The following is a 21,111-nucleotide window of genomic DNA, read 5'->3' on the forward strand; positions in this document are numbered from 1 at the left end:
AAAAAATAATTCATCTTCTTCTAGTGGTTTTGACGTGTCGGCTTCATCAAAGTTTGCTACTTATTTTTTCAATCTGTTACAATCTGCTGCATCTGAATCTTTAATCTGTTGGAAAAAGAAGCACAGGGTTTTGTCTGTGAAGAATCTCAGTCATCTAGGTCATGGGATTCGCTAAGGGTTATCTAAAGCATCCGAACTTACTTCGGTTCTTGAAGACGGTGTGTCCCTACAGAAGTCAAATATCTGGTGCTCCCCACTAGTCAGGCAGAACTGAAGAAGCTGAAGGATGAGAGGAGAAACGTCTTGAAGAACCAAGAAGTTCCAGATGCCTATGATAACGCTTGGCGAAGTGTCAGGTTTGGAGACAATCAACAATGCACACAACACCACCCAGTCAGACAAGCCGAACCCACCGCCGCGGACACCTCAGGAGGAGAGGAGGTGAGTGGGGATGGGAACCAAAATAACCCAAATTGGACTTAAGGCTGCTCCTGGCTAGTGTCCGGTCAGGAAAGTGAAACGGACAAAATGGGACTCAGGCTGTTCCCACATCTTACAGTAACCTGCTCCACCATCACACCCCAGATCAAGGTGTTGCACTTGACGGATGGACGGGTTCCCGGCTGACGGGACGCAGCACGCAAGACTCCTGCAGGACATCGATGATGCTTCATGCTCAAACAGTCAAAGGTGATGGACAATGTAGAACTTTTTATGCGAAGATGTCAACCATATTATCATCACTATCTTGTTGCTGTTACATTCAATCTGATACAAATTTACTGTAGTGAACATGAATTTTACTTTAATTTAATATCTTATCTTTTTCTGAATTGAATTATCTGTATGTATGTTTTATGTGTGTGTAGCATTGAACTACAACACTAATTATGTCATGCAACCAAATTATCTTGATACCTTGAATAGTCACCACACGGTCGGCGTCTCTGTCCATCTTTTCTCTCCGTACTCTTCTAAATGCATTGTCTGTTTGTTCTATACATTAAATGTTACTGTGATCAAGTCGTTTTATTTTACTCCTGAACACAGATTTAAACTGAAACTTATTTATAGTGCTCTTTGTAACAGATGTTCCCACATAGGAACCTTTATGCATATGTTCTGGGACTGTGTAGGAGTGAATTCTCTCTGGGGATACAGTATGTTGCTGACACGTTAACAAATTCGCTTGACAAACCTCTTCCATTACGCCTCGCCTTTTGGCTCTGTGGTCATAACCCAATGTTATACTACCATATGCTGTGAAATGCGTAATTCTTGCTGCCTCGACTGCTGCAAAAAAAGACCGTTCTTAAAAGCTGGTTTGAAACGAATTTTCTGGAGTGTGATGTTTTATGATATCTGTCTTCTAGAAAAATCTACACCCAAGTTTAATGGTGCAAAACTTGAGACATTATCCACCTGGTCTCATGCTATTGCTCTCATCCTCAGGCTGCTCTAACAGTGTAATAGTGTTTTTCAGTATGTAAACTTGTATATGTTAATGTGAAATTGACCAGTGGGTTTGAACTGTAGTCTATGTGAAAACAAAAGTTGACACAGTTTACTGGTGCTTTAACTTTGTGCTTTTTATAAATTACCATTGTATTTATGTAACAGCAAAATATTTATTTATTTACTAATTTTATTGTTTACTGTTTTGGTTTAGTTTTCCTTTGTTTTTCTTGCTTGTCTCCCTCTGTTTGATATGTGTCTGTTATTTATTATTATAATACACAGTGGTATTGGGCTATGTACTCTTAAACAATAATAAATAAATAATTGTTCACAAAAGTTAATTGTTCACAGAAAATTTTGAAAACTAAACGCTATCAAATCAGCCTGTGTCATTATTATTAAAAAGATGAAAATTAAAATGACTGATTATTTTACCCTGTCTGTCAAAATGATGGACAACAAAGGTCTAATGCAACCTCTGCTGGACAGCTTCCCTCACCGCTGGGGTCAGGATCTGTGTTATTGCTACAGAGACAAACGCCAGCGATCTCAGTCTGCCAACAGCTTTCACCCTGAACAACTCCAGAAAGAGAAAGTCCAGCCTGTCAGGGAGTTTGATTCCAGAACAGGTGCTATGAGTAGATGTGATGTTTATTATATCTAGTTGGCCAGTCTCCACCTTCCATAAGCTGTGGTTCCTTCCACTGTAGTGACAAAGAGGTCAGATTACACTTCTCAAGAGCCAGTTTATGGTGTTTAGCATAAAAACGTCCCTACCGCCAAACTGGAAATGCGCTTGACCTGTGTACTTGTACAGCTTTTGTGGGTGGTTGCCCCATGTTACTTCCTCAGATTGCGGCTGAGCAGGCAAATAGGAACAGGCTGCAGCCACCAGACACTCGCCTACAAGCTTCACTCCCAGGAGGTCCCTGTGGTATTCTAGTCCAGGCAGACACAGGTCTTTGAATCACACTTTGTGGGCGTTCAGACAGAAAACAGCAGGCTGCGCTAGAGGAGGTGTGCTTCAGGTACTGCTGAGAAAGAGAAATATAATGCAGGAAGACCTGTCAGAGTAACAGAGCCGTGAGTTTAAAAGTTTATCGGACGCTAAACCACGGCACAGTGGTTTAGGATGTTACGAAGAAGGATTTTACTGCCCTGGTAAGTTATTGCGGTGGCAACTATTTTATCGTGAGGTACCAGGAATGTGAACTTTCATGTGTTTCATTGGCAGCGATTTGCCAGATGATAACGCACTGCGCTGCAGCAAAAGCTGAGCCAGCTTCAGAGTGCTGAAAAACCCTGCATGTCTTGTTTTTTGAAGCCCTCGGTGTTCCTACTTCTACTGCATCGACAGAGTGGCCTCATTCAAACAAAAGAGGGCACAGTTCAACAATAAAGACTGCCCAGTTGCCTGGGTCAAATAAAATACCACAACAAGCAACCTACTTGCCAATGGTTAAGAAAAAAAAAAAGAATTAAATACACAATTCTTTCCTGTGCTGATGGCTGAAGTGGCTATTGAGCCATCTCACTTTCTCCTCATCTCTGCTGAGAGTTGCACATGTACCGATCAGGCACTTGTGAGAAAATGGCAGCAGGTAAAGACAAAGTTTATGAGCACAAGGAAGCATTTCCTTCAGTTACTTGGGTGGTGTTGTGGGTGAGGATGTAAGCGAAACTCCAGCGACGTATTGTGCAGTCTGCTGCAAGTTTGAGAGCAAGGTGGATAAAATAGGGTTGTTTTTCAAAGGCACATCAAGCCAGAGTATCATGCGAAGAGCTGACAGCATCTTGCTTGCATGGCAGCTAAGAGGGCTGCCCTCCTCCGGGGCCTATTTGGTTGTTGCACAAAAAAATGAACGCTGAGGCAAGTCAGGTATCACAAAAGTGATTACCACAGCGCACAATGTTTCAAAAAACGCTAATTATTAGTTCCACTAGTTACTTTGTTGCTATTTGATGACCACTAAGGTGATCATTGGAGTCTGGTCGGTCTGGTAAATAAGTTTCTGTAAAGTGATAACAAATGTGTTCTCTTTCAGCACGGTGACCTGTTGTTAACCACCCAGCCAAAATTTGAATGGTTAAAAAAAAAATAACTCTCAAAATCAATCACTTCTCTTTGCTCTGAAACTGAAGTGTCCACTCTGCTGTCTCAAGTGTCAAACACCACTATGACCTGAAACAAAGATGCTCCGTCTGGCAGCTTTACCGGACTTGTAGACACATGTTTGAGTCATAACAGTTAGAGGATGGTGGCCAATTAACTCAATGCAGAATCAACTCCGTCTTCTCAATCTGCAACAGGGTGGTATTTTTTTTGCCTTCAGCGTCAGGTTGTTGGAAGTGAAGCGAGTAGAAAGTGCTTTGGACCGAGAGAGTCTCTGAAGGTACGTTCATTGGTGACCGTTTGGGAGGGTGGTGAGGCAGTGTTGTCCATGTGTCAGTTTGTGGGGCTTGTGTAGTGCTTGGTTACCATGGCGCCAGTGCACAGAAATTATTATTATTGTCACACTTAGCCTGGCCTCTCACATGGGATTTAATAGCCTTTGGAGAACCTACTGGAGCTGCTATACCTGACAACACAACACCCAGGGTCACGGGGACATGCAACAACAAGGTGGTGAGAACTGTCACTGAATCTTCTGGATATGGTCTTGCCGTGACTTGAGGTACAGCAGGTGAGTTACTGCAGTTGTATGCTGCTGCAAAAGATATATTCTTTCAAGTCAAGTCAAACGTACAATAGTCAGTCACAAACAAGCTTTATTGATTACATTTGATTTTCAAATTTAAAACAGACACAGAAAGAACAGATATATAGCCACAGCACATCACATACAGCTGAAGGAGAGCGCCGCCTGCTCGAGTGCTGCACAGCATATACGAAACCCTCTACAATATTACCTCTAGGTGAGAGCTGCGGGGTGTGCAGAAGATGTGCTGTGTTGCGAAAATGAATGAGGGTGTGGAAAAAAAAAAAAGAAGAAGAAAAACAAGGACAGTATGTGGCATGTACTGTACAGGAGAATATGTTTTCTCGTGAGACATATGGCCGCACCAGCTGGAGTTCTTATATTGTTGCTGTGATAAGTGCATTTATTCTCAGTTCGCTTCCTTTTGTTTCTCAGTTTTATTGGATTGCTCCCTTGCTTCCTCTTCACTCCATGTGTACTTCTGCCATTTCTCTTTATTGCTGCCCAGAAAATTCCCTTGTCTTATCTCGTGTTTTTACTCGCACAGACACACAATCATTAACTAAATTCATAACAGGAATAGTTCACGGTGGATCAAAATCAAAGTCATATCCGAAGACATCTGTTTGAATCACAAAGGTTACAACAGCATGTAATCTTTTTTTTTTAAGTCAGTTTCACGAAATGCTTACATGTCACACATTAAAGCATCCCTGGTGATTAGTGTTGGGGGTTATGTGACACAAAGTAACACGTTAGAGGACCTTTTTCAGATTACTTTATCATTGTAACAAGTGATGCAACATGTTTTGCAATTCAATACTCAATTATTTAGTTACATTTTCAAATATGCAATCTATTACTGTTACAATTTTCCTGTATTTCTGAAAGGAGGAGACTCCGAGGGTGATTTTTTTGCATTTATGACAGAGGACAGACAGTCTACAGTCTCGGTGGACACTTAAATCATAGAGTATCTCAAATCGTGTCTAGAGATTGATAGATTATAAATCAATTATTAAATTAATTGCAAACTGTTTTGATAACTGATGAGTAATTTCTGAAGAAGATTCCAGCTTTTTAAATGTGAATATTTTATGGTTTCTTTACATTTATATGACAGTTAACTGAATATTTTTGAGGTTGTGGACAAAACAAGACATTTGAGGACATCATCTTGGAACTGATCAACATTTTTCACCAGTTTCTGATATTTTATAAACCAAACAACTAACTGATTATTCAGGAAAATGTTTGACAGATTAAAGGATAATAAAAATAATCATTAGTTGCAGCTCTACATCTGAGACAGTCATGGTAGACACCGCAAGTATCTCACGGTGAGTATCTCGAGTCCAGTTTCAAGATGGATGTACTGCACAAATTCCCCATGATGAAATCTCTCTTCTAGTTAATACTTAAACACCATTGAGACTTGTGCGCCTGTAGAGAGGCTTTTATAGCCATGGAAGTCTTGTCAGAGGAAGGAACTATCAGACATACGTTTTGAAATTATAAAAGAGTAAACTACAGAGATCATTGGTTTGGTGAGTCTACGCGAGTTGAACAACATGTGCACTTCAAGAGTTTGCATGCATGTGCTTTGTGAAACTAACTGGTTCACTGCATGTTGAAACATGGTGTACTGTAGACTATAGAAGCCCACTTTACTTTATTGTTTTCATAGAGGCAGCTGTGTAATATTCCTCTGTTCACTGTCAGATAGTTGGCAGCCAGAAAAAGCTGCACAGGTGTCACCTGTCAGGTGCCCACAGGTTCTGTTTTACTTTCATGTACTTCAAATAAATGTACTTTTTTCATTGCGCTTGAAACGACAGACGTGTTATGAATTTTTATACTATATGCATTGAGCCCTGGTACCCTCTGGATTTTCTGTAATCAAACATAATTATTAATAAAGAGCAGTAAAGGTGATGTTGTGTCTTTCATTCCTGTTATTAGTGTGCAGAGTTACAGACTATGGGCTGTAGATGAGGGTATACAATCTCAGCAGACTCAATTTATTCAAAGGCAGACGAACAGTTGGCTTCACACCTTCTGGACAATATAACCAACATGAGCAAGAAATCGCAAAGGGGTTTTAATTATTTGCTAATGCTGGTAATGCAGTTAAGTAACAAGGTATTTTTAAATGGCAGTAATCTTGTAATGTAACAAGTTACTTTTAAATGTGACTTTATCCAACACTGCTTGTGATCTGCATGTGTGTGTGTGTGTTTTTGTAGTCCAATCTTTACTTTATGACATTCTAATGTCTAACAATGTATATGAATCAGGAGAGGAGGAGGAAAGAACAAATGTGTGTGTGGTAGAAAACCCTGTGATAAAGCTGTGAAAAAAGCAGTTCAAGGTAATGAGAAGTAACACCTCATTTGTGCAACATAAGACTTGCCTTCCTCCATGACTTTTCTATCTAATACCTGAGTGTCTTACTGAGATCAACGGGGCATAGAGACACACGTACACCAGGGTCTCTACAGGCTTCAACAAGTTAAACTTTTAAGACCTTTTTAAGACTATTATGAATAAAATTTAAGACCTGTTTCATGTTCATGTTGGCAAAAAAAAAGTAGCAAAGATCTGAAGAAAAATCAGAGTCCCAGAATGACTTGGGCTTCAAAGATGCTACGTTAGCCCCTCAAACACATCGTGACACACTAGCAGGGTGTGTTCAGATAAACTAAGACTGAGGTGCATTTTGCATTAGTGCTTATTGGTTCCATGTTCAGTTTCCTTTTTTTAGCTGTTAAAGCATGATTAATAAAATTTTAAATTTTAACTTATATTGTTAACTCTATAATCCAATACGTTTAAGACATTTTAAGACTTTTAATAGCTTTAAGTTCAGATTAGCACATTTTAAACTTTTTAAGAACTCACAGAAACCTTGCTTTCAAATTCTCCACGTTTAAGTAAAAGTAATGCCTGTTTCTCCTATACTCTGTGTATTTTGAATTTGATGAGGTTATTACACATCACATATTGAACTCAAGTGCAAAGTGTAGATTTCCACACTTGAAGATGTGCATTATTACATGTTTGTGCTTCCATTTGTATTTCCATTATCCTGCACTAGTTTATACTATTTATTGTTTATGTTGTCCTTTTGTATTCTGTCATTTTGTGAACCTTGCTGCATAGGAGACATCCCCTAGTGGGACAATAAAGATAACCTTGAACCTCCCAGACAGAATTCTGAATGAGACAATGTCGACTCTTGTCTCTGTATTTTCCCTTCTAATGTAAAGGAAAAGAGAGAAACAACTGCAGGAAACTTCAGTTCAGACTTTATCCTCGATTCAAGCACATGATCACTAATTAAAATAATAAAACTATATGTACAGAATAACTAAAGTAAATACTAATGAAAACCAACTACAGATTTTGATATATATCCTATGACAAGAATAAGAAAGAGAAAAAAAATAATCAAATCAAAACATCTTGTATTCAAATGATTCCTTTGACACCATCTGTGGCTTGGACTATAGTTGTAACCACAAAACATCTGCCTTTATACAAAGCCCCAAGAGAGAGGACACAAAAGCAGCATGAAAAGAGTCAGCAAAGACTCAGCCTAGGTAAAGACCATTAAAAAAAAAAAACACACACACATCTACCGCAGATCCACAGAACCACACAAACATTTCTTTCGCTCCACGCAACGTGTATTAGCCTCAGTGGGAAGTGCATTTCAAACTCTCCTCTGTATCAGTGTCGTTTGTGTGTCATTCGCATGACAGCTTTGTTCTGTTAAGGAAAAATGTTTCATTGATGAAATATTCAGCGTACAAATAGGGAAACCAAGTTGCTTTCTTAGCCGTTTGAGTGTAAGTTCCCATCAAACAAGGTGTTCATCCTCCACCACACAGCACTGACTGCACTATTCATATGTCAGAGTTGTTGAGCAATACCAGCACATTTTGAACACTCTGTGAATATCGTATGAGACGGGGAAAAAGGCAGGCAAAAGAGAGAGGGAGGAAAAAAAATCACAGCGAAAAATATCTTAAATGTTACGGCCCTGTGTTTGAGGTGGTGTCAGGTTACTTCAGATTGTGGTTTGTCGGCTGAAGAGGTCGAGGGTCACAGCGGAGAGGAACGCCGGGATGCTCTTCTGGTGGTGCAGATGAAGGGCCACCATCTCTCCCAGCGTTTTGGAGAACTCGGTTTCCATGAGCTGCATGCTTCCATTGGAGCCCTGTGAGCGCACACACACACACACACACACACACACACACACACACACACACACACACACACACAGAGAGAGACTTTAAAAGACAATACACACTATCAAACAATAAGACCTGGGTTTTCCTCCACATCCATCTCCAGAGAAAAACTTTCAAAGTGAAGCTGGATCACTTAAAGTTGTTATTGTCTACAGGGGATTGTCAAGTGTGTTATGGGAGTGTGTGTGTGCGTGCGTGTGTGTGTGTGGACGCATTCACAGCAGGGTGAAGGTGTCTAAATCTGTGTGGATTAATTAAAAGGAATGAGGAGCAGCTCGGGGCGATGGAGTGAAGGAGAAAGGGATGAGGAGAGAAACGAGGGATAAAGTAATTAAAGCATCGTGGGGAGGGGAGGAAGGTAGCGAGGAGCACACGCCGGGAAGATATCGAGATGTCTGAGAAGTGTCCTGTGTCAGTGCGCGTAAGAGACACAGATCTTCATTTGACGAGTGTCATGAGGAGGCTCGTAAAACAGATGGCGGAGGGAAAATACTTACCAGAAGACAAAAAAGAATGAATGGGAGAAGATTAAGAGAGAAAGATTTGATAGTTCGCTACATTATTTCCCACATGGACAATTTTTTCGGTCCAACTCAGTAAATGTTCACCCCTCCAAGAGTGATTTGGAGCTAAATAACTTCCAAAAAAAAAAAAAAAACATGATTTGACTTGAGCTCTGCCTTATTATTTGAAAACTGAATAGACTTTAGCAGGAGGACACTGGAGAGTTGTGCAGCTGATGCAAATAAATAAATAAATAAAAGTAAATCCTACTTGATAAACCAATTAGTGTGCTTCCTCACACACAACAGGATGAGGTGAACTCAGCTGTTCACTTTTGTGTGAACAGCCACAAATCTCTAATGGGTGAGAGGAGGGGAGGATAACTGAACTAATGACATTTGCTAGCTGACTGCACAATGCTAAACCGAGGCTAAACGCTGTATGGAGAGTGCTTGAGAGACACAGACAGGATGACTTGCTGTTTCCATGTTGTTCTTTAGCCAAATGTGCAAATATGAGGCTGGCATTAGCTCACAGTCAAACCTGACTACAAGCGAACATGCTGCTGAGAGAAGTTTTACGGTTGATTGGTTTTTAGAAGTGAAAATTTCATGTTCATCTTCACTTCAGAGGAATAAATCTGGCTCATCTGGCAAAATGTCAATTAAATATCAACTTGATTCATTCTGTTTTATCTGACAGAGCACATTATTGTTACACTAAATCTGCTTTTTTCAGGAGAAAATTGTTTGTACAGCCACTTTATTATAGTATCAATTGACTGTGGTTCCAATCTATAATTTTTATTGCAACAGAAGCTCCATTTTTTTTCAGAAACAACAAGTAATTTCTGCGCTCAAAACAAAAATCAGATCTGTGACACTGCCTTCAACTTCCACCCTTTACCATAAGGAAGTGTTACATTCACTCTGATGTGGGTGTTTGGCTGTGACGATAACTGCATAATACCAGTACTGTGGACATGCGATCCCCACCGCAGGGTTGAGGTCATTACTATCATCACTACAAGTCCAATCTCACCCTCTGATTGGTCAACAGACTCAACCCAAGCATCCTGAGGTTTGGGATTGCCATTAACTTACAACATGCTAACACCAGAAACTGTTTTTAAGACAGCTATATGAACAGTCTCCAAAAAGACAGTGCGGTTCCAGAGCCAAAGTTGTTAAGGTACAACACAAGCGTTAGCAACAGCTTAGCATTAGCCCTTCCTGTTCAGCTTACTTTGGGGCAAACCCCTGTCATGTTTCCAGCAGCTGGGCAACAACAGATGAGACTTTTCTTGATTTTAAGAAGCTGCAACGTCACCGACAACTAACACACCGTGACACGCACTGTACCTTACTGCCAGACAGACAACTTACTGCTAAGTTTCTGCTACGCAATGAGCAGCAACGTCACTCAGCCACTTACGCACTGCTCTGTTCCTCAAAGGAGCTTCACTACGCTTATGACAGGATGCTTCGATAAAGTCCAATAAAAGGTAATTATTAAAGCAGTCGCAGTAAACCGCCATCTTGAGGGAACATGTTGCTTTGTCACCACAGTAAGAAAAACTTCATACCAACTTCATGCCCTTTGTGGGCAATGCCACCACTAATGAGATAAATTCAAATACCACAATATCATAAACTTTCAGAGGTCTAGAAATTTTGTCTGGGGAACTCAGAGTCTGAATGCCGTTTTTGTACATGTAAAGGGAGCATATTGGAGCTATTATTGGATTTAAAGGTGAAATATATACCCTAGTACCCTAGTGTTCAAAAATGGTTACTGCAGTCCAAAACTGAAATATTGGGGCAAGCCGTTTCTCCACACAGGCTGGGGGGACACACACGGGACACTGAGCCTGCACAAGAGCAAGAGGAGAACTTTGAGATATTTTGAAAATGATGGCAACAACATGGTAAGTTGATCAGCTTTTTATAATTTTCTGTCTGTCTATATAAAGCAAAGCCTGTTTTACTGAGAGCAAAAGCCCACTGCTCTGAAAATACACACTTTGGAGATCAGTATGATTCAGTATAAATTTTATCTCCATGTAAAGTGAATAAAAGTGAAATGAGAAGTGGGTGGAATCACAAAGGCCAAGACATTAACAGACATTCACACCGGAGTGGAAATTTCAGAAAGAGGAGAACACACTGACTGTAGTGTTGTAGTCAAAGAGGTCGTTTTTTCAACTTAGCATGTTTCCATAATTTCTGATGACAGATCATCGTCATTTTATGACTCAGCACTTCTGTTTTAAAATCTTCTGAACTTTTCAGGAAGGTGGTGGTGTCATCACTGTTGTTTTTTTTCAGGCGACCAACATGTATTAGATGGGGACTTGTCACCCTGGTAACCAAGAAAATGGAGGAGAAGCTTGTTCTCTGCCTGTCAGACTGATCTGCTCCCACAAATGGGCTTCTCTGTCTCTGTTACGATAGCTTCAGTCAGACACCGAATGTTGCTGGTGAGTGTTGTCCTTTTTTCACCCTATGCACTGAAAGCTTGCGGTAAGCCGTGTAATCAACCTTCTGTTAACATAACATTAAGTTAGCGTCCTAGCTAATGTCAATCATAATGTCAAACCCATGGGCAGTGTTTTTCTTTCTCTCTCACCGCACATACACTTTATTCCAGTCCTCCTCAGCGCCTGCCAGCTCTTATCTTCCAGAAAAAAAAAGCTCTATGGACACAGGGACAAACAAGTTATACGACCAGTGGCATTATTCTTTTCATTTTTCCTTAAAACTTATTGGAAATTGTCCTTTTTAGATATAAGAGGCTGTAGACAGGAAATTAGGAAGAGAGGGAGGATGACATGCAACAAAGGTCTCCATCCGGATTCGTTGCGGTGTCTTAGACTTACTAGGCCACCGTGACACCCGGCCACGGCGCTATTTTTCAAGATTAAACGTCTACTTCTGTCTTTAATTGGGTCATTATAAGAAAAAGTTGCCGCACATAAAATATGTTTTTACTGAAACAGAAGTTGCTCCCTCTGAGTTTGTTGTATGAATAGACGGTGAAGTGGTGAAAAACATTCTCAAACAAGGAAAAGAAATGTTTTTAAGGGGAAGTGACAGAGACTCTAAGTCCTATAATTCAAAGCATCTCCAATAATTGAAGTTTGACTATGACTAGTGTGACTTTGGGAGTGACTTTCTCAGCGTGTCTCTGGAACGTAAGCACACGACTTGACACAGTGGTAAACAAAACCCTTCAAACGCAGAACCATCTCACACAGATACATTATTAAGCTAACCTAAAACATGGCCACAGGAAACGCTTGCTTCCAATTAGCGGAGAGGCATCTGTAAACATTTTATATAAAGGACCCTTCACGACCACACGGCTGTGGTCACCTCAAGCATTACTCTCTTCTATGCGGTCTTGATTTCATTCCAAATCAATCTTTATTACGCAGGCCTGGACACTGCAGCGAGGCCACCTAAAGGCTTTTCTAATCACACCAGCTCTTTCATGACTACTGTCCACCGCTCTGTCTAACTGCCTCACTCTGCTGCTTTATTTCCCTGACGCTCCCTGGTGTTTTCTCTCCCTGCGCGGCTGTCTGAAAGCTATGCCATATCCTCAGGCTGCAACTCTCATCCCAGGCGCGCACACAAACACGTGTGTGCGCACGGCCCGAGAAACTGCTGGGGCTCTGGGAACATGGAACACATACATCAAAGAACAACACTGCGAGCAGTTACCATGGAGATCGCAATGTCTGAAACACCTTCTGCCAAAGTTTGTCCTCAGAACAGACTTCGTGTACGTGTGGGTGTATGTGTGTGAGACGGAGGACGAGTTGATGGAGGCCTATGGGAGCTGAGGACGGTGAGACCTCGCACAGTCGGAAAAACTAAGATAACAACCTCGTTGTCTGAAGAAACACCGCTGTCCCCGCATAACATTTGGATTTCGAGTGACTACATGTGCATGCACAACACACACACACACACACACACAGGTGGCTGAGCAAAGGTTATATAGATTTACACAGATTACAAAAGGTTATAAACACAAAACTGAAGCGGTGGCGCTCTGGGTCTGAAGATAGTGAAGGAATGTTGGTGTAAAGCCAACGAGGTGAGCAGAAGAGGGAGAATCCATTAATACAAGGAGATTCACCATTTTGACTGAATATGTTATGCCCTTAAATAAAGAAGGGGAATAGTAAGAGAGAAGGATGGAGGAGGAAAACAACACACAGCTCCCACCTTCACTCGTCTGTACTGAGTCACCTAACAATACAATCAAAATAAACAGTACGATATTTTTTTGCAAAGCTCGAAGCATCTTTTTAACTAAATCATTTTAATTATCTTTTAAACTCAGCTATTACATGACATCAAAATATGAAATACAGTTTCAGCCATTTACATTCTTAATATTACATTTTTAATACGGATGAGCTGATATGATACTCGGTATCGGCCAAAATCACTGGATCGCTATCCATCCCTATTTTTTTTTAACCTTTTTAACTTATTCCTACGGTTGAATGAACTTCCAGGTTTTTACGGTGTTAAGGACAGCTTAAAGTATGAATAAAGCATGTGGCTTAAATCTAAACAATGGCGAAACCACAGGGTCTCCCGCTGCTAGCTTACGTGGCGTCTGCACAGTAACACAGTGACAACAACGTGTAATTGCAACAAGTGTACACAACGTGTAATTGCGATAATTATCTTAAATAAAACAGAATAGTAAAGGAGGAGGATGGAGGAAGACAACAATAAGCAGCTCTCACCTTCACTCGTCTGTATTGAGCGAGGGAGAGGAGCACGATCCCCCGACGGGAGCCGAGAGGCATTACCAACAGATTAACGAATAATCAACCAACAAAGGCAAGGATCTGCACCGGGTCTGTGTTCTTCTTTTGTATCACTGGCTGCCTACACAGAGTTTTAACAGTGACCGACAAATACACACACTGGATTTTCAAATGAAATACTTCTGTTCTATTTATCACAAACGACTTGTCAAAATACTGGTCTTACAGCTGTTTCAGCAACAACAAAATAAAGCTCTACATTTAAAGTCACCGAAGGCTTTCTAGGAAATTAATATTCAAATAAAGAGTCGGTGCTTCAGAATGATTTATCTGTACTTAATTAGCTGTTTGTGTGTCAAAAACAAGCAACACTAGCTCATGACTGAGGCCTTGCATGTATGAAAGTACAGCTGCAGGGTTGCAAGCGCTGTAAAGCGCTGAGGTGAGATAGGCAGCTTTACTGTCAATTTGTCTTTCAGTTTCATGCCGACGGCTCTGTGAGACTGTACTTAGGCACAGCGGCGCCGTGAGCTCAATGCTAGCGTCAGCATGCTAACATGCTCACACTGACAATGCCATGACACTACTGCTTTGACTGTGACACTAACGTTTCCTAATTAGGACTCAACACAAAGTACAACTAAGGCTGATGGGAATGTCATTAGCTTTGTGTTAGTTAAAGCAGCTACAAAAAACTTTCATATTGTGTTATTTTGGAGGCCGCTGCGTACAAAAGCGGTAATGTTTGCACTGCCACAATGTCTGAAGAAAAATCTGCTCCTGCTTCCTTTTAATTGGCTAACTTTAGAGTTGGGCCAGTGTAAAACTTTTCAAATTGCTTTAATATTAAGCGAAATACCAGACCCAACTGCTAATACCGATTTTTATAACAAGGTCTCGCTGCTCCTGAGTGGAACAGAACTGCAGCCCGAGGAGAATCAGAGTGGAGTCACATAGTCAGGAAGAGAAAGACCACACAGATCATTTTTCATTTTCACATTACGTGTTACGTTTGTAGTAGACAAAGCTGCAGATTATACTTGTGTTTAATTATTATCGTGGCCTGTTATTACATTGGCTGTTTTATACAAACAGTTACAATACTGTCTAACCCAGTAAAATGCCAGGAAAGGCTCTTTTGCCTCTCTCCCATGGCTCCCCGTGGCTTTGACAAAAAATACATACGCCACAAATAATGGTAAGTTTTAAACATTTTATTTTATCAGTGTTGTAGGCCTAAAGTGAATCTTACATTCTCCAAAAAATAAAAAAAATGTTAATATTTCATCAGCTAAAATGTAGATCATAGCCTAAGTCTACAGCTCAGCACCTTTTCCTCTAAATTTTGCCGGTGGCTAATTCTGAGTCTCTCCAGGCCAGCTATTGATGCCAAATTCAAAAAAGAAAAAAAGAAAGAAGGAAACAAAACAAAAAAATCTGAATTTAACAGGTGTGTCTCCAGACAGATTTTCTTTTCTTTCTTTGGCCAAAAATGTCGTCTTCTTTTTTTTTTTGACAGTAAAGGTTGCAGACTGTGTTAAAAAATAAAGCAATAGTAATTATATGCGCAGACATTTCCACCAAGGCCAGTCTTCCTCACACGAGAGTGAGTGAGAGCAGCATAACAACAGCGTAACAACCTCAATTTGGTGACACTTGATGTGCAAAACCTTCACACAGTCATCCCACATGGTGAAGGTTTTGACTCAGCTCATCACTTTTTTAACCGGCGCTTCATTTAAAAAAGCACAGACTACATTTCTGGTTCTGACAACACTTTTTTCTTTCAAATATGTAATTTTATTCAGCTGAGAACAAACATTGGCAGTAAAATTATGCAACTAACTGCACCTTTTTATATTATGGCCTATTTGAAAATAATATTATAGATGTGAATGTTATAAAGACTGCTTCACACAATTGCTTTATAATTTTGCGGTACATAAATATCATACTGTCAAGGTGAACTTCAGCTTTCAAGCACTCGTGATTGTATCTGTACGAAGCTCTCACAACCTTTCTGCTTTAATAATAAGCTTCTAGTGAGAGGAAAAATATCATGTGAATGCTGCTATTTGTCAAGAATAACTGGCAATCTGGACTTCTTGTACTTAAGAGAAATTACACTTTGACACTCACACATTCACATCAGCTATGTAAATAATCAGATTTTGAAAGCATCCCAGGAGTTATTTTGTGAAGATGTGTGTAATTATGTTGAAATTCAGCTTTCTCTCTCTTCCTGCATCCAGATAGTTTTACATTTCCAGTTAAAAGTCTATAACAATGGATAGTTTATCTTTTTTAAACCAGTATATTACAGGTAAATGTGCTGTTTCTGTGTCTGACCACTGCAATAATAAATAGTGTTTTAATTTGTTTTTTTTGGGTAATCTCTCTTAAATTAAAGTTGATCGGGCTGCTACACTACCTGTTATTCCGTAGAAGAAAAATTAAAATGGTCTTAAATTGATTGACAGTTGCTACACTAATATAAGTGCATAATTGATTTACAAATTAATTAATGTAATTAGCATGCTTGTACTGGTAATGCTCCACCAAGGGCCACTACCTGGCTGCCTCGATGACAGTAAATTTAGCTGTACTTACGTTGGCTAATCTGCCTAATGAAGCACTTGGCACTAATATTATGTGATTCTATTCACGTATGGTAAAACATCTTGCAATCGAGTACAGCTGGAGTGTTTGAGTCATTTCTGCTTGTTACCACCGCTCAGGCTGGACTACCCTAACCCATTAAGAGTTTTTTATTAAAATCAAACACCACGTATTGTAAGAGGGTTTTTCTAAAATGTGGAATCATAAGGGAAAGGGCAGATTTAAAACAAACTGTGACCAGGACACTTTATATCTATGCTCACGTTTCTTCTTCCTTACGCAGGGAAAAATTCAAAAGAAGTTAATAAAAGGTCAGGGGAGCTTTTCTTTTAAATCAGCTTTATTCAAATACTGACCTTATCAATGCTGATTTGCATATTCACACTTCACCAAAAAGTGTTTTTAACAATATCTGACCTTTATGAAAACAACAAGGTTCTGTTTATATTTGAAAACAACTGGATTTCCCTCATTCAGCAGAGAGAGACGCAGAAAAAAAAAATATGCAAGGTGAGGTTACGGTAAATAATGATACCACTAGGTTCCTCCTACTGGGCAACACCAACCTCACCCAGCACGAAACCAGGCGGAGGAGGAGGGAAAACTTCTATTTGTTTCCTAAAGATCAGCTGTAAGGATCTAACAAGACAAACTTGCACACAAAACCTAAGAAGGACAGACCTCAACAATGGAGAGGAGCAGTGCTATGCCATTCATCCCCTCTTTTCATTTGTCTATCCAATTAAAGGAAATCGATACTTCCTGGCTTGAGATGCAGGGCGGGGCTTTATAGTGACCTCATCCAACCATGGAGCTGCATGCCGCCTGAATGACAATCACGCTCCTCTCCCACAGCAGACGGGGTCAAAGTGAAGGTGCACACCCACGCCCTCAGACAGTTAGACAGAAACACATGAAACCAATGAGTGAGGCCTCTGTTCTACTGCCAGCACAAAGATTAGAGGCAACGCTGCTCGTTGATATTTTCCTGACCTTGAAATGAGTCCATGCACATGAGACGGCTCACGGAGAAGAGCCAGTATTAGGGCTACAACTATTTTTTATCATTTTAGCAATTCATCTGGAAAAAAGTGAGAAAAAAATGACAATTTCTTCTGTCCATCTTCAAATGTCTTATTTTGTCTGATAAAAAGTCAAAAACGTACGTATCTTTGAAAAACTGTCATAACAAGACAAAACAAGAGCAGAAAATCAGCACTGTGCCATACATCTATATTTTTAGTTAGCTAAACCTACATTGTGCAGCTATTTTGTGAAATTATTTACCTTTCCTTTAAAACAAAGTATAGCCTATATTTATGTTTTTTTTTTTTTTTTTAAGATTTTGTCATCAGTGGCCTTGAGACTGAATGCAGACAGGCTGAGGAGGTCACAAAGTATTTAAATGGGTCAAAACATTGTTGATTTTGGTCTTTTAAGAGGATTTGTTTGCAATATGAAATGAATGAATGTAATAACAGCAGCCTTATCTTTTGAGAAGTCTGCAACATGATGCATTTACAGAAGCATCAAAAACCAAAAATATAACCTTTATACAACTACGGCAAGATTAAAAGTAAAGCAGTCTCTGATAAGTTCAAGATTGACTGGTGATGCTTTCCTATATACGCTGGTTGTTTCACTGAACGCCGGGCAGATGTGTGTGTTATGTTTGTAGTGTCTAATTTGAGAAGTGCCACGCTAAAGCACACTGCCATTATACACATGATCCACTGTGTTTTCATTGATTATATCATCACAAAAAAACACCAGATTGCTGCAAAACAACTACACACATCAGACTGCTTGGTTGTAAACTTAACAGTAAAAATCAACACTCAGTTTCTTTTCTATCAATGCACTCGTCTGTCTGTCTTTCTCTCACCCCCCGTCTGTTGTTCTTTGCTCATCCAAAGTCAGGGGGCCTGTGTCTGCCAATTGTAGTGTGAGGTGCTTTTGATCACAAATATGACTCAAGTCACAGGTGAAATGTTGTCAACTTATGGCGTCAAATTAATTACATTAACAAATTATTACTGCATTCACAGTTTTGGTTGCAATTGCATTACTGTTGTATGCAAATGTAACCAGATCTGATATAAGGGCAACTTCATCTGTGTTCTTCTCCAGGTTTTTCAGATGGAAACAAACACACAGACCTTAGCAAAAATCTGTGATGTAGGATCTAGGAGGGGCTATGTAGTAATGTCATCATGTAGAAACCTACACCAGTCTATATGCCAGGCCCACTCAAATGGTGGCCCACTGATTTTTTTTTTTTTTATTCTGTTAAGTGCACTTTGAGATTTGCCTGTGTCAGATGCTACCAAAATGTTTATTTTTTTTATTACAAAAGGAGGAAAAAAATGTATTGCTGCTTCCTCATGTTCTGTTGAATTACAGCTCTTTTGTTTTTTAGGCACTTTTTGCTATGCCTGTGTCAGATGTAACCAAACTTAAAAGGGAAAAAATGAATAAACATTGTTTGTTTTTCATTACATCACATTGTGGTGCCATTACCTGCTGTTTACCGGTGACTGCAAATGTCTGGCCCAGGTAAATTTCTTGGTTTTAAATTCTGGCCCAATAGAGTTTTTAATTGAATAGCCCTGCTATATGGGAAAACATTTTTAGAAGGATTTTGGAGAAAAGCATTTTGACGCTAAAACATATGTACTTCCACCATAACTTGGATGCTTGGATTTGAACATGGAACACTACAAGAAAATGATATATGAACCTCAAAAAAAACAATGGATCTGTCCTTTAAATGCTACTTTATTAATAACATCAGGATAACAACCTTTATTGAACCAATTTTATCTAATCTTGATTGAATTTTATTGAGTCCTGCAACCAAAGTCCTTTTGTTTTCACCTTGAAAAGCTCTCTGCATTCTCATTTCCATTTGATAAGCGGTTTCTATTATGTGTAGCTGTGATTGGCAAGACATGTAATGTGACTGAAAAGATAATGATCAATCATCACTCCCCTACAATTTATATTGCAATCCTCAGAGCTGTTTATGAAACACTTAAAGACAGCTTCACCGGCCTTACAGACATGATATACTGCTTCACACTCGACTCTGCGACTATACTGAGTCCTCAGCCTGTGTGTGCATGCATGGTTGTGACAGATGGCTCTATATTGAGGTGATGACATGCAGTTCACAGATCAGCTGACCTCTGTCTCCGCTCTCCACCGCTAATGAGGGGACTTTTCTTCTCTGTCTTACCCTCTCCTCCCTCCACTGCGAACGTCTCTCTCCAGCTCCATTTTATTCAACTCTCATTTGCACCTTTGCCTCTTTTCACATTCCTCCTTCGCCCATCTCTGCTCCACACACACGCAGAGTATAAACACACACACACACACCACTATCCCACCACCAATGGCAGCATCATCATCAACAATAAACAAGCCCGCTGCATGGCATAGCTGCTGATTGGTGGGGCTGAAAAAAACAGCAGGCAAATTAATTGAATAATCAAAAATATGCAGATGAATAGCTTTCAATTTAAATGCAGATTTTGGCATTTTTCTGCAGTCAGGAGGAGGATGTCAGAGAGAGGAGGAGAGGACGAGAAAGAAGAAGAAGATGGGGTAAAGCTCCCACCAAAAATAATTAAATCAGCAGCAATTCTATCCATATTTATATTCTAATCAGCTTTTTGTTTACTGTTTTTAAAGCGTTGTTCATGCATCTGAGTAATAAATAACTAATGACTACATACATCTAAGAGAAAACGCTTTGGTGAGCAGGATGATACCCACCACCAACCGAACCACTGATCAACCTGAAACTCACTAGCATAAATACATAAAACATGGAATTAGTTACAGTTGTCAATACAAGACACCTTAAAACTTAACATGTGCCTCGATGTTCAAAGAACTCTTTGTTGTTTTGTTTATTTTGGATTTCTCTTATCTTTGCTTTAACTTCATTCTCTGAGCAGTTCAAAGCTGGAGGAAACTCACAATTCCTGCATTTAGAACTCAATGGGTGTTAACTGTGCAGCTCACAGAAAAGCCATCAATAACTGCTTCCCTGTTTGTTCTTAACTTTATCATATTTTTTGTCTCGGTTAAGATGTTTCAAACAGTTGAAAAATCATTTTGTCATACGGAGAAAAAAAAAAAAGACTCCAGATATGCAACACTGCTCTGCCCCGGGTGTCACCTTTGATGTGTGATTGACAGGTCATTAATCAGCTAGTTAGACTTGAGAGAATGCCAGTGCGCTGACCTCTGTGTAGTATTAAACAAAAGCCGGGACTATTACAGAAGAAGCCAGTCCATTGGGCTGGATTTTTCACCATTAAAATTCCAAGCAATGCATTCAAAGCGAGGACGAGAAAAAGGGTATTTGTATGCAGTGAGAATTTCAGCCAGAACTCAATACAAAACATATGCAGCATGCATTTCAGATGGACTCAAAACAAAACAAAGTGGGCTGGTAAACAAGATTTAGCTGTTGGAAGCTCGGCAACAGGCGAGTTTTTCCAAATTAACTGTGAGTTTGCAGTGATACTGTGTTTGTTATCTGGACGTATTTACTGTTACAGATGTAGCTTTGGCCAGGCTTGCGAGGCAGCTTGTTGGAATCGCTAAGCTAATGCATCCCTCCCTTTGCCTCACATACACACACACTGAAGCCTTATCCAGACTTTGTTTGACTATTCATTCATTGATTCCACATCCTCCTGCCTGCTCAAAGTCCTCCTGAATCCATACTCCTCTCTTACGTTTTACAAGGTACATATATCTGTATTTTGTT

General features: G+C 39.9%; 1 protein-coding gene across 1 annotated transcript in view; it reads right to left on the reverse strand.

Annotated features, from left to right (window-relative positions):
* Positions 1 to 7,453: 7,453 nt before the first annotated feature.
* The window catches only part of mad1l1 (mitotic arrest deficient 1 like 1), an 84,981-nt gene continuing 71,323 nt past the window's right edge, over positions 7,454 to 21,111 (reverse strand). Inside the window, exon 18 of the mRNA XM_084714902.1 lies at positions 7,454 to 8,379. Coding sequence (XP_084571028.1) covers positions 8,230 to 8,379 — 150 coding nt within the window. The 3' untranslated portion in view covers positions 7,454 to 8,229. The remainder of the gene's footprint in view (positions 8,380 to 21,111) is intronic.

The sequence above is a fragment of the Lutjanus erythropterus genome, chromosome 3, assembly GCF_056507025.1.
Source record: "Lutjanus erythropterus isolate fLutEry1 chromosome 3, fLutEry1.hap2, whole genome shotgun sequence".
In the NCBI taxonomy this organism is placed as follows: Eukaryota; Metazoa; Chordata; class Actinopteri; order Lutjaniformes; family Lutjanidae; genus Lutjanus; species Lutjanus erythropterus.